This window comes from Pinus tabuliformis, chromosome 2_2 (genome assembly GCF_031772625.1).
Source record: "Pinus tabuliformis cultivar Carrire ecotype Pingquan chromosome 2_2, CPIR1, whole genome shotgun sequence".
In the NCBI taxonomy this organism is placed as follows: Eukaryota; Viridiplantae; Streptophyta; class Pinopsida; order Pinales; family Pinaceae; genus Pinus; species Pinus tabuliformis.
The window spans coordinates 790,215,905-790,229,582 of record NC_142300.1 but is presented as its reverse complement, the minus strand read 5'-3'; the positions used below and the strand labels follow the sequence as shown (position 1 = coordinate 790,229,582).

At 40.8% G+C, this 13,678-nt stretch overlaps 1 protein-coding gene across 1 annotated transcript in view; it reads left to right on the top strand.

Moving 5' to 3' along the window:
- Positions 1 to 13,050, top strand: part of LOC149195062 (Ribosomal protein L1p/L10e family) — a 196,850-nt gene extending 183,800 nt beyond the window's left edge. The window contains exons 8-10 of the mRNA XM_089405237.1: positions 12,051 to 12,138; positions 12,393 to 12,439; positions 12,543 to 13,050. Of these exons, the coding sequence (XP_089261363.1) occupies positions 12,051 to 12,138; positions 12,393 to 12,439; positions 12,543 to 12,620 (213 nt within the window). The 3' untranslated portion in view covers positions 12,621 to 13,050. The remainder of the gene's footprint in view (positions 1 to 12,050; positions 12,139 to 12,392; positions 12,440 to 12,542) is intronic.
- The last annotated feature ends 628 nt before the right edge of the window (positions 13,051 to 13,678 follow it).

Here is a 13,678-nt window from a genome sequence, read left to right as displayed (position 1 = left end):
ACCAGAGTACCAATGAGAACCGGAAGATGGTCCTGAAGGAGAAGCTGAAGAACATTAAGATGGGTAATGATAGTGCAGCTGGATATCTCACAAAGATTACTAATGTGAGAGATGAGTTGGCAGCGATTGGAGAGGCCATTCCACTCACTGAGTTGGTGCGGATTGCAGTGAATGGCCTCCCCCGTTCATGGTTGAACTTTGTTGATGGGGTTTGTGCATGTGAGACCCTTCCCACATGGGAGAGGTTTTGGGATGATTGTATTCAGACAGAGATCAAGAAAGGTCAGCTTGGGGCAGCCAAGCCAGTTGAGTAGGATGAGGATGTAGCACTGGTGGCAGGAGGCAAGAAAGGCAAAGGGAAGAAGCAGGCTTCCACAAGCAGTGGTGGGGGCAAAGGCAAAGGTAAAGGTAAACAGGGGAACACACAGAAGGACTATTCCAAGGTGAAGTGTTGGAATTGTCAAAAGATGGGACACTATGCAGTTGTATGTCCGGAGAAGAAGAAGAAGAAGGGGAAGAACCAGGACGTGGCAGCTTCAGCAGAGATTGAGGACTTTGCTGGTCGTTTTGACCAAGAGTTTGCGTTCACTACATGTGAGTCCTCTAGTGCAGGATCACCTGCCACACAGGTTCAGAGGGAGCATGCTTTTCCCTCGATTAGCGGAGCATCTACAGGTATCTGGTATGTGGACAGTGGGGCTTCACGTCATATGACAGGAGTCCGTGAGTACTTCTCAGAGCTTTCAGAGGGTGGCACTGATATTGAGGTAGTACTTGGTGATGACAGAGTTGTTAGAGCAGTCGGGGTGGGGACAGTGACATTTCAGAGGGAGTCCAAACCTCCCTTGAAGGTGTCAGAGGTTCTTTATGTGCCAGGGATGAGGAAGAACCTCATATCCGTCTCAGCTTTGGAGGACAGAGGATATGAGGTACTGTTCAGGGGAGGACAGGTGTTGATGTATCCCAGGGGCACTCCAGCTGATTCAGCTAGAGTGATAGGTGTACGCCATGCAAAGGTGTATAAGTTTGCATTCCAACTCCTTTTGGCATTGAGTAGTAGTACCGACAGCAGAGCTAGCAGTTCTGAGCTGTGTGAGATTTGGCACCGCAGGATGGGACATATGTATCATGGAGCCTTGAGGACATTGCGGGAGATCACTACAGGTGTGCCAGATTTCAGTACTGATCACTTTGATACTTGCAGAGGTTGTGCGATGGGCAAGTTTGGCAAATCCCCTTTTCCCAACAGTGACAGCAGAGCAACGGGGATATTTGATTTGATTCAATCCGATGTGAGCGGTCGGATGTCTCATGTTTCCTTGAGTGGATATGAGTACTATGTTTTATTCATTGATGATCACTCCAGGAGGACCTGGATTTATTTTTTGAAGACCAAGAGTGAGGTCTTCAAGCGGTTTCAGGAGTTCAGAGCTCTTGTGGAGACTCAGACAGGTCGAAAGATCAAGTCCTTGAGGTCGGACAATGGAGGAGAGTACACCCTTGGAGAGTTTGTTGACTATTGTGCGGAGGCAGGCATTAGGAGGGAGTTCACTGTTCCTTACAACCCCCAGCAGAACGGGGTTGCAGAGAGGAAGAACAGATCCATCATAGGGGCTGCCAAAGCCATGTTACATGATCAGGGGTTGCCATTGTTCTTGTGGGCAGAGGCCTGCAACACAGCTGTTTACTTGCAGAACAGGAGTCCGCATCGTGCCTTGGGGCACATGACTCCGGAGGAGGCTTTCTCTGGGAAGAAGCCTGATATTGGTCATCTTCATATCTTTGGATGCATTACATACTCCTATATACCCAAGGAGAAGAGGACCAAACTAGAGCACATCGCAGAGAAGGGTATCTTTGTGGGCTACAGTGAGACCTCAAAGGCCTTTCGGATTTACATTCCTGCACAGAGGAGAGTTGTTGTCAGACGGGATGTGAAGTTCGAGGAGGACAGGGCCTTTAGGAGGTCACGGGAGTTAGAGTATCTGGATCAACTAGACCCTCAGCAGCAGTTGAGTCAGTCGCAGGGATCCAGTGGGCAGGGATCAGAAGGATCAGGAGGTACATCTATGAGGATGTCAGGTCCGTCAGTGAGCAGTGGCTCATCGAGCCAAAGGGGTGGTGCTCCGGGCAGCATGCAGAGCAGTTCACAGAGCAGTTCACTAGGGAGTCCACTGATGGACAGTTCACACGGTACCTCAGCTTCTACAGGTTCAGGTGCAGGCAGGAGGACAACAGACAGACAGTCAGGAGTTCAGGCTACTGATGGTGATGAGGAGGAGGAGTTTCATTCTCCTATGGGAGAAGCATGCTCAGGGAAGAGGAAGCCCAAGTGGCTTCAGGACACCTTGAGAGATGCCACATCTGTTGCTGAGCCGAAGAGGCCGGTCAGAGAGAGTAGACCACCTGAGAGGTTTTGTAGCTATATGGCGATGGTTACCAACATCCTTGACTCTGAGCCTTCTAGCTATGAGGAGGCAGCTAGCCAGCAGGTCTGGAGAGAGGCCATGCAGGAGGAGTATTCTTCTATCATGAAGAATGATGTTTGGGAGGTGGTGCCGAGGCCTGAGGGCAAATCCGTGGTTACTTCCAGATGGCTTTACAAGGTAAAGCATGCTGCAGATGGCAACATTGAGAAATTCAAAGCGAGGTTTGTGGCTAGAGGGTTCTCCCAGGTAGAGGGAGTTGATTATGAGGAGACCTTCGCTCCCGTGGCTCGATATACTTCGATCCGCTCCATTATATCGATAGCAGCAGAGATGGGTTGGAAGATCCACCAGATGGATGTGAAGACCGCATTTCTCAATGGCTTCATACAGGAGGAGGTGTACATTGAGCAGCCACAGGGCTTTGAGGTGCATGGGAAGGAGTCCCATGTGTGCAGACTGAAGAAGGCCCTTTATGGCCTGAAGCAAGCTCCCAGAGCTTGGTACTCCAGGATAGATACATATTTGCAGGGGATGGGTTTCACAAAGAGTGAGGCAGATCCGAACCTTTACTTTATTGTGATTGGTGAGGAGCCTCTCATTCTGGTGCTGTATGTGAATGACTTGATCATTACAGGTGCAGAGAGACTCATAGAGCACTGCAAGAGAGATCTTGCGGCGGAGTTTGAGATGAAGGACATCGGTTTGATGCATTACTTTTTGGGTTTGGAGGTGTGGCAGGAGGAGGGGCATTTCTTCCTGGGGCAGGGGAAGTATATTGTGGACATCCTTAGCAGATTCCACATGGAGGATTGTAGACCCATGTCGACACCGATGATCACCAACTGGAAGAAGCTTCATGCTTCGGATTCCGAGTTGGTGGATCCCACATTGTACAGGCAGTTGATTGGTTCCTTGATGTATTTGGTCGACACTAGACCAGATATCTGTTTTGCAGTCAACACGATGAGTCAGTTTATGTGTGAGCCTAGGAAGGTTCACTGGGTGGCTGCAAAACACATTTTGCGGTACTTGCAGGGGACAATGGATTATGGTCTGGACTACAGGCAGGGAGATGGAGTGAGATTGGCAGGATACACTGATTCTGATTGGGCAGGTTGTGCTTCTGATAGGAAGAGCACTTCAGGGTGTTGTTTTGGGTTGGGTTCAGCAGTAGTGTCATGGTTCAGCCGGAAGCAGCAGTCAGTAGCACTGAGTTCAGCGGAAGCAGAGTATATGGCAGCCAGTCTAGGTAGTTGTGAGGCCATCTGGCTTCGCAAGATGTTGTTTGGCTTATTTGGTCAGCCGTTGAGACCTTCAGTGATTTACTGTGATAATCAGAGTTGCATTAAACTCACGGAGAATCCAGTATTTCATGACAGGTCAAAGCATATCGGGATCAAATATCATTTCATCAGAGACTATGTTCAGAAGGGAGTTGTGAAGCTCGAGTATATTTCCACTGATGAGCAGGTTGCAGATATCCTTACCAAAGCCTTACCACGGGGCAAGCATGTCTACTTCAGGGACAAGATGGGTGTGGTGAGGAACACCTTCCTCGGTAAGAGGGAGTGTTGAAATTTGGTACCGGAGGACAGGTGGTTCCCTTAGGCTTTGATCTTTGGCCTAGGGAAAAGTGTCCAAAAGAATTTAATTTTTCTCCTAAAGTGACTTTATAATTTTATAAAGTTAAATTTAATTTAAAAGTGACTTTAAGTGATAAAGTTACTAAGTCTAATTTTAAAGTAACTTTTATAAAGTAAATGAAAAATTAGAAAGGAAAAGTGACTTTGGAAATAAATGACTAAGTGGGTCTTTATTAAAGTGGGGTGAATTAAAAAATAGAAAGTGAGATTTAAATGAGCATTTAATCTCAGCCATTGATCTAATTCTATTTCAGCCATTGGATTTAGAGATCACCCAAAAGTCACTTGGATCACCCAAAAGTCACTTGGAGTTATATGAGGAAAATGTGATTCATTCTTTCATGAGCAGATTGGGAGAAGGAGAGCAAGAGAGCAAGAGAGATTTCTGAGCAGGGAGGAGAAGGAGACAGCAGCTTGGCACACATTCCAAGGCAGCAGTTGAGCAGATTTGTACAGCTGATTCAGCACATAGTGAAAGGCAGATTTTTGCACAAAAATCGAGCAGCAGTTTGCTGATTTTTCTGCACACAAAACGGAGGCCGTACAACATTTATTGCTGTCCTGTTTGCTGTAATTTCCAGATTGCTGTGAGGCACGGGAAATGAGATAAGTTGTAAATTTGTTTGCTGATTTTTTGCTGAATAATTCTCACTGTAAAAAGGCAATTTTAAGAAATAAAGAAGAGCTCTCAAACTGGTTTTCCCCAAGAGTTGTAGGGGGTTTTTCCAAGGTCAAGTTGACCAAAAATATCAGTGTTTTAATGTGTTTTAATGGCTGTTTTTGATTGCTGATTTTTAATTCTGCAATTTCCAGCATTCTGAAAAATTTCCAGAATTTGTGTTTTCAGCAATATTTATTTTTTCAGTCTGTTAAATGTATGGTTATGGGAATGGGCATTTAACTACATGGGAGAAATAAGGAGAAACTGAAAACCGGGGTGGGAAAACAGAAATTTCTACATGGGATTGTTTAGTTGTCACTTTACAAAGCTTTCTAGATAGGATTTGAGCTAGAATTCTCGGATTTGAATTATCTTGTAATTAATTCAAGTGTTTAGGCTTAGTTGAGATTCTTGAGGAGAATATCATGCAAATTAGATGTTATCTAGGATTAGGCAGTTTCAATCCATTGATTTAGGATCTGATTGTTGAATGTACAAGTATTTATGTAAGTTTTGAATTAGTTGAAGGGGATTTTGACAGATTTTGGCTGAGGAGGAATGGCATGTAAAATTTGGAATATCTCTGTATCTTTGTGAATACTGTGCATGATTGGTCAAATCCCGAAGGTTTTAATTTCCTTTGAAATATTTTTGAGTTTTGTTGATTTCCAGTTTGAGCCCTCTAGAATTAGAGTTTTGTATAATCTTGTGTTGTCGCATCTAAATGTTCACTCACTGTGTATTTAAATAAACTTGGCAGAAGTGCTACGTCTGGCGAGGAAACCTGATAAATTCACAAGAAACCCAGGAGAAGATCTGAATTGTCTGATCGGACAGATCCAACAGATCTAATGGTCATCGCGTGCCAACAAGCGCAAACGTTAATTAGAATAGTAGAGCGGTCTTCGTAGGTGTAAGTAGTATCTCGCATGGTCAAAAGGTGGTAAGTGGTATTCTACAATTTCACGCGATTACCCTTAGTAGGTGACACATAGCACGAGAAAACTACTTTTCTCGCGTACCCTTAACCTGATATCGGTCGTGTAAGAATCCACGCGAGATTATGCGATAGCCGTTGTATCAGGCGAGATTGATCGACAGTGGGGATTGACCAAGCTAGTTGGTGAGCGGGTGACTCCATAACCATCGGATTGAGGAATGAGATCGATGACGGAGATTTAATGCACTAAAGGTTTGTGGAATGGCGGATGCGATAAGGTTATGAATTGGGGTTTTATTTCCTTTTTGGTTCCGTGGAAAATCTGAAGTTTTTCCATATATCAGGTAAATTAAATAGTTCTGCTATTTCAGCATAATAATTAAATTTGGAGGTTGATGACTGATACTCCAAAGAAAACCCGAGAAGAAGTTCTATCCGAACTTGAAGAAATCGTTTCTAGTTTTAAACGATTATCCTTGACCCCTGCAACCAGCCCACCAGTACTTAGGTCAAGGGGGTCAAAATTATTTCTTTAGTGGAATGTGGGGGCCACTTCCTCGTGAAATACACACCCCCTTGATGAAGAAATTCAAATGGCTAAGGAGGGAACTCGAATTGCTTGGTGAAGGGGCCCACATGAAGGAAGAGAGCAACGATTATAAATAAGAGGAAGGCAACATCATTTGGGGCTTTTGATTATTTGACATTTACTTGGTTGCTCTAGTTGTTTTGCAGAGTCACATAGTGCTGTTGAACACAAGATTTTTCCCAAGGAGTAATCTCAACCTTTCTTCGGTGGACTTCGAGTGCCACCCTAGGAGGTTTTTCTTGTCTTGTGGTGGCTGAGAGAGAGAGAGAATCTCTAGCTCCACACATTTCCTTGGCAAGTTGGGATGCAAAACTAGGGAGTACGCAATTCCTTTGGAGATTGGGAGTCGGGAATTGAGGCCACATCCATTGCTGGGCTTTCATTGTCCAAATTGCAGGAGGAAAGAAGGGATATTGCAAGAGGAGAGAGAGCAACACTCAACAGAACGAATTTCATTGCTGGGCCTGCGCAGTATAGCCACGAGACTGCTCAATTCTTGAGTGGGATTGTTTGGGGGTGTAGCTTGGACAAAGGAATTTAGAGCAGGGGCTAATTGGGGTTGATAGAAGAGAATAGAAGAGTTTCCAGCATTTGGGTGAGTTGCCCAAGCCATATTTCCTCAGAGGTTATCATTCCAGGTAGTGCAGAAGTGTGGGAGAAAATAGAGGTCATTTTGGAGCTTCAAAATTAGAGTAAACCCTTTCTGGGGTTTTCTGGGTTTTTGGCAAGGATCTCAGAAATAATTTGGCAGAATTTTCTGGCTAGATTTGAGGGGTCAAACAGTGGTTCCATTTAGCCAGCAGTGCAGTTCTTCAAGGGCTAGCGCAGACATTTGTTGGGGGGTCTTTTTACTCATCCACTTGTGGATTGTAGCTTGCCCTAGGCAAGCCTAGGTGCACTCCTTCCAATCCATATTTTACTCCTTCAGATCTACGTTACCGGATCCGCGGGGGGCAAGCGCTGAAACCTCGGATCCCCGAATCCGAAACTGGTACGGATACGGATACGGTGGGATCCGTATGATCAGTTAACAAAATGTATGTCGCAGTTCAAGTGGGTTTGGATCTTCAGTTAATAGTTGATCCAACTCAGTTAATTGAAATTCTATTATCGTTTAACTTCTAGTTTCACTCCTAGTTTAGTTGCAAGGAATTCTATAAAAGGGCGTGGGCGAGTCTCGTTGGCAGCGTCGTGGGAGAACAGGCATCTGTGCAGCGTGTGAGAGCAGGCATTTGTGCGGCTTTTCTGTGCGGTGTCGTGGGTCGCGCTGTGCAGCGTCGTGGGTCGAACAGAATCGAGGGAGCAGGTGAGCCATCCTCCAGTTCTCGCGTCGTGGGTCGGGCAAAGGAGCAGGCTCCGCGCGCGTCGTCTGTCTCCGGTTCTCCGCACGCGTCATGGGTCAGGCAGAGCAATAGGCGTTGTGGGTCGGCCCGCAGAGTTGTAGGCGGTAAGATCTATATGGTTAAAACTTAAAAATTATAATATTTTCTTTTATGCGTTACATATGGTTAAGAATTAAAATAATTTTTTTATAAACAAAATTAAAAGTCGGCCCACAGCCCGTGGCCCGTGGGCGGTAAGTTATAATAACATAACTGTAAAAATTATAATGTTTTTTTTATATGTTACAGATTAATCATTATATGGCTAAAAGCGGTAAGTTATATTAACATAACTGTAAAAATTATAATGTTTTTTTTATATGTTACAGATTAATCATTATATGGCTAAAAATTAAAATATTTTTTTATAAATAAAAATTAAAAGTCCCTGGCCCATGGGCCATAGGTTATATTAATATAACCTGTAAGTTATAAATTTTTATTAAAAGCTTTAACTTGTAAGTTGAAAATAAAAATTAAAGAAATATTTTAATAATTTTATGTTTATAACTTTATTTCAATAATTATATCAATTATTCAATATGTGTGTTGTTTTTTTATTAATATTTATTAATTTATTAGTTTTTAAATTATGTATATATATAATTAGTTATTTATTTAAATTTTAAATTATTTATTATAAAATAATAATTTAGAATTTTATATTTTTTTTGTAATTTTATTTTGCCCTACACATGCATATATATTTAATATTATATATAATAATATATTAGGAATAACAATTAGAATTTTGTTTTGAGAATGACAATTTTATTAATTTTATTTGGTTATCAACGCAGGGGTGATAAACATGGAACCATTACAGCATGAATCTAGTGAAGGAATAAATGTCAATAAAGATCCAAGATCTCCTTTATGGCAGTGTGTGGAAATTATTGGCAAAAACTCTGGTGGTGGTTCGTACAAATAGAGATGTAGTGAATGCAATAGCATTCGAAATGGCTCATACACTAGGGTGAAGGCCCATCTCACTGGGCAAACCAACATAGGTGTGTTAGTATGCAATGGTCCAAATGGTCCAAATGGCCAACCTGGGACAGGTTTGAGTCCGGCAAAAGTTAAGTTTTATGCATCTTTGCAAGATGTCGCTGATAAGAAATTTAGCAAGGGAAAACTCCCTGTGCAAGCCTCTACAACCAAGTCTTCATTGCCATCTACACTAGCTCTCACAAGTAATAAAAGGCCTACTCTAGGGCCTCTTGAAGCAGCATTCAATAACCAGGGTAGAGAAGTTGCAGATGAGCATGTTGCTCGTTGCATCTATGCAAATGGACTAGCATTCAATTTGGTGCGCTCTCCTTATTGGCAACAAATGATTAAATCAGTTAATGAAGCACCAAAAGGATACAAGAGCCCCGGGTATGAAAAGGTACACGCCACTTTGTTAACATCAGAAAGAAAATTTGTGGATAGACAATTAATCCATGATACATGGGCAGAAACAGGGGTGTCCATCGTTTCTGATGGATAGAGAGACCAAAGAAATCGCCCTTTAATTAATGTTATTGCAATTTGTCCCCAAGGAGCAATGTTTTTGAAGGCCATTGATTGCAGTGGAGTGGAAAAAGATGCAACGTTCATCTCGACAATTCTTATTGATGCAATAGAAAGTGTGGGGTCACAAAATGTTGTCCAAGTTATCACAGACGATGCAAAGGTTTGTAGAGCAGCGGGCCTGATTGTGGAGAGTCAATACAATCACATATTTTGGACTCCATGTGCGGTGCATTCATTGAACCTTATGCTAGCCAAGATTGATGAAATTGAGTGGATCAATGAAATATATGTAGCATCAAAGGAGATCCAAATGTTTATCACCAATCACTCAATGTCCCAAGCCATATATTGGAGTTTGGCAAAGTTGGAGCTACAAGAGGTACTCCAATTTTAATCAATGTTGTGCATTATGAGTTCTCAATTTTAATGTTCAATTTATTTTATGTCTAATTTAAGATTTTACTTTTCAATATGTTTATGTAGGTTGCCGAAACTCGATTTGCTTCCCACACTTTAGTCATAAAGAGGCTTTTGGAGGTCAGACAAGCATTACAGGGAATGGTCATTGACCCTCTTTGGGAATCATGGAGGACTTCAACTTCTGATAGAGGACAAAGAATAAAGTATATCATTCTTGATGATGCATGGTGGGACAAGGTCCAATACCTTTTGCAGTTCACAGAACCAATTCTAACCATGATTAGGGCATTTGACACAGATATGCCTTGCTTGGGGGAAGTCTATGAAAACATAGATAGTATGTTGGAGAAAATACGGGAAATTATCAAGGCAAGTGAGCATGACCCCTTTGAAGTATTTTACAATGAAGTGAAAGACATAGTTACAAAAAGGTGGAACAAAATGACCACGCCATTACACCTTTTGGCGTATGCTCTACACCCCAAATATTACCATTCCAAAATATTGTCTTTACCTGGTAGAGCAGCACCAAACAGAGATTCTGAAGTGGTACAGGGATATAAGACAGCTTTGAGGAAAATCTATAGGGAAGTTGGAATTGCAAAGGATGTACGTGAGGAATTTGGAGCATTTGTACAATCCACTGGGATCTTTTCAAATCCAATAGCCATGGATGATCGGGGGCATATGGATCCTATTACTTGGTGGGGCTTCCATGGTGGAGATAGCACTTATCTCTCAACCCTAGCCACGAGGTTGTTATCACAGGTTGCCAGTTCCTCATCAGCTGAGAGGAATTGGAGTACATATGGCTTCATCCATTCGGTAAAGAGAAATAGATTGAGAGCAGCGAAGGCTGAGGATCTTGTATATGTCCATTCCAACCTTCGCCTTCTATCACATTCTACTTCAGAGTATAAAAAAGGTCCAAATAGGATGTGGGATGTGGAACCTGAGATATCTGACTTGAACATGACATTGAATGCCATGACTCACCTTAATCTACTTGAGGATGCTACACAACCACTTCCTACTTCTGCAACAACTTCTAACATTCCTGGTGCACGATCGTCTATTCATGATGTAGAGTTGCAATATGTAGATGATGATGATGTAGACCCATTTCATGATTTGTAGACACACCTACTCTATATTATCATATTAATAAAGTGATCATTGATGAAACATTCATTTTGTTTTTACTACTATCATCTTTGTATGAGGCAAGATGCATCATTTCAGTATTCAGATTCATAAATTGTCTAATAATTTTAGTTCTAATGTTGTGATTCATGAATGGTTTTGATTTTAAACATCAAATGTATTTTTTAAAATTTCAAAAAATATTATTATATATTTTTGTACTGGCCGTATCCTCGCCGTATCCGGATCTTGGCTTTTCAAAAATCCAACGGATCCGTATCCGGATCCGGATCCGGATCCGAATCTGTATCCGTCTCCTGGTAACTTAGCTTCAGATATATAATAAAAAGAGGCCCATTTTGGCGGTGCACTCCTTCCAATCCATATTTTACTCCTTCAGATATATAATAAAAATTGGCCCATTTTGGTGTATTTCTGGCCCATTTTGGTTATCTGATTTGTGTAATTTTTTATTATGAGGAATGTGCTGCATTTGCTTGATTATCACTCTTAATTTTCCATTAGGAATATTATAGTGGTATCAAAGCATGTTCTTGGCCAGCTGTGGGCTTAAGAGCAGGTGATGACAGGGCCGTTTGTTGGGGCGGTGTATCGACATAGGGGCAGAGGTAGAGATCGAGGTAGAGAAGGGGAGACCCATTTTCTGATACGAAGGTGGAAAATATCAGGGGCTGTATGGATAAGCAGGATTTGAGGTGTTTATTTGCCAGATAAGCCAACCACTTGACTGTCATGTGAAGGTCTTTTTTGGCGGATAAGCCAACCAGTTGAGATCATGTAAATGAGGATTGTATACATTCTGAATCTGTTGTATCTGGCAGCTATGAAAACATTCCAAAAATGCATCTTCTATTTACAAATTTCCACAAAGTTTAAAATCACGTAGGTGTGCTTGTCTTAGTTGGGGCTTCTCAGCAGCCTACAAGATTGGCGATACTCTTCTACCGCTTAGCCCACTCTATTATAGAATTCTAAATTAAGTTGTGAAGTTACTCAGGAGTTTCGAAAAATTTCAGTCCTCTACAAATGTTGGATTTTCATTTTCCAATAGCAATGGACGTCCTAGGGCTGTAAAAGATAGACGTGAAACATATTCAACAAGATACTTTTCTACACATAATAGCCCATGCATATAATATCAAAATCATTTCCTTTTGTAATCTGGAATATAAGTCGTTGAAACGAATGACTGTATTAGATTGTTTCTATTTGAATGTGTTTGAAGCGTGAAGGTGATCTGATGTGCATGTGTTACTATCTCTTTGAAGTTTTACTTACTGATGTTATTGTTGTTATATTAACAGGCTAGCTTTAAAGAAGCAGCATTGTTCGAAAATATTGCAGCATTCTTGCAAGCCCTTATTGCTGCAAAGCCAGTTGGTTTGAAAAATAGTAAGTCCAGTGTACTATCAATATAAGTATAATAATAGTCGTGGTTTAGATTTCATTTATTTTCTGATTTCTGGCACTAGAAAAAAATACCCTTATTCCCTTATCTATGTTAGATGTTTCCGTCCATAAATATTAATTTTTCAGTGATCTATGATCCTTGAAGTCTTAAGGTTTTGCTACACCTTACATTGTTGGCTTCTTTGTATTAGGGTTTTGGTCACATTTTTTTTAATAATATATTTTGTTTTTTGCAGCGTCCAGATATGCAGGATATATTAAAACCTTTACATTAACTAGCACTGTAAGCCGATTTACATTTTTGGTTTCCACTTCTGTGAAATAGCTTCAGTTCAAAATTTTGGTCATATAAATGGATTCTTATGTGGTTTTCGCATTGCATGCAGATGGGGCCTGGTTTTCGAGTTTCAATACAATCATTAACACATGCTGCAGACCAATATATGAAATTAAGAGTGCATTAATCTAGGTCAAAATTGTCAAGTGAAAGTTTTAAAAGGTATTTACAGCATTGTACATCATCAAGATCATATATTCTTTACCACAGTCCCCATTTATGATCTGTCTACTTCATTTTGTAAGTGGCTTTCCAAGTCACAAATTTCTGGAGCTCTTACATTATTGTTATTGTTAATCCTGAATCAGGGGAATGCTCTGTTGATTGGAACCTGATTTATTCTTTTGGGTAGAACCGTGCATCTAACCATTCATGAGAGAGGTGACAACTTTTAGCAGTCGAATGTGGGCACTTAATAAGTGCAGAGTTTGTCTGGTTATGAGTTTTACCACGAATAAGCGAGATTGAATATGTGCTCTTTTAATCTGTAGTATATCATGTCTAAATGATGAACACAGTACACAACCATTCTTGACAGTAGAATTCTGTTGGGCTTTTGGAATGCGTGTTGTGTATATTATTCATACCTGTAAAAGTTAATTAGTTATTATCACAAATAACAATTTCATGGCACCATAACGATGTACTTGATCTTAGTTTTCTTTACTGAAAGGTTGAAAATTTACATACGTTTAAGTGAGATTTCAGACAATAGTACAACATTATGTCAACTTCACAATAGGTTTCAGAGGGATTGGAAGCTAATCACGTTCTTCACTGTGAGCAGCATGAAAGGGACATGGTTCTCGTGGAGAACGTTTTGACATTAAGACATTATGGTTTTCATATGTTATTTTGTTAAGAAGAGTATTGTTATGGAACTATATTAAGTGGTGTTTGGCGAGAATTACATCGATGGCCTCTATTTTGAATGTGTACTTGCGCAACCATTTGTAGCATCCAAGTATTTTGCAATATTTACTCATGTCAAAGTATTATTACCGTATTGTTATCTTCTTTAAATATTAGAGCTTTGCTATTTCTGTGTCCCAACCATTGCACCAAATTTAAAAAAAAAATGGAAAAGAAATAGTAAAGCAATATATCGAAGACGATTATATATATATATATATATATATATATATATGTATTATTATTATTATTTTTTTTGAGAAAAAAACATTG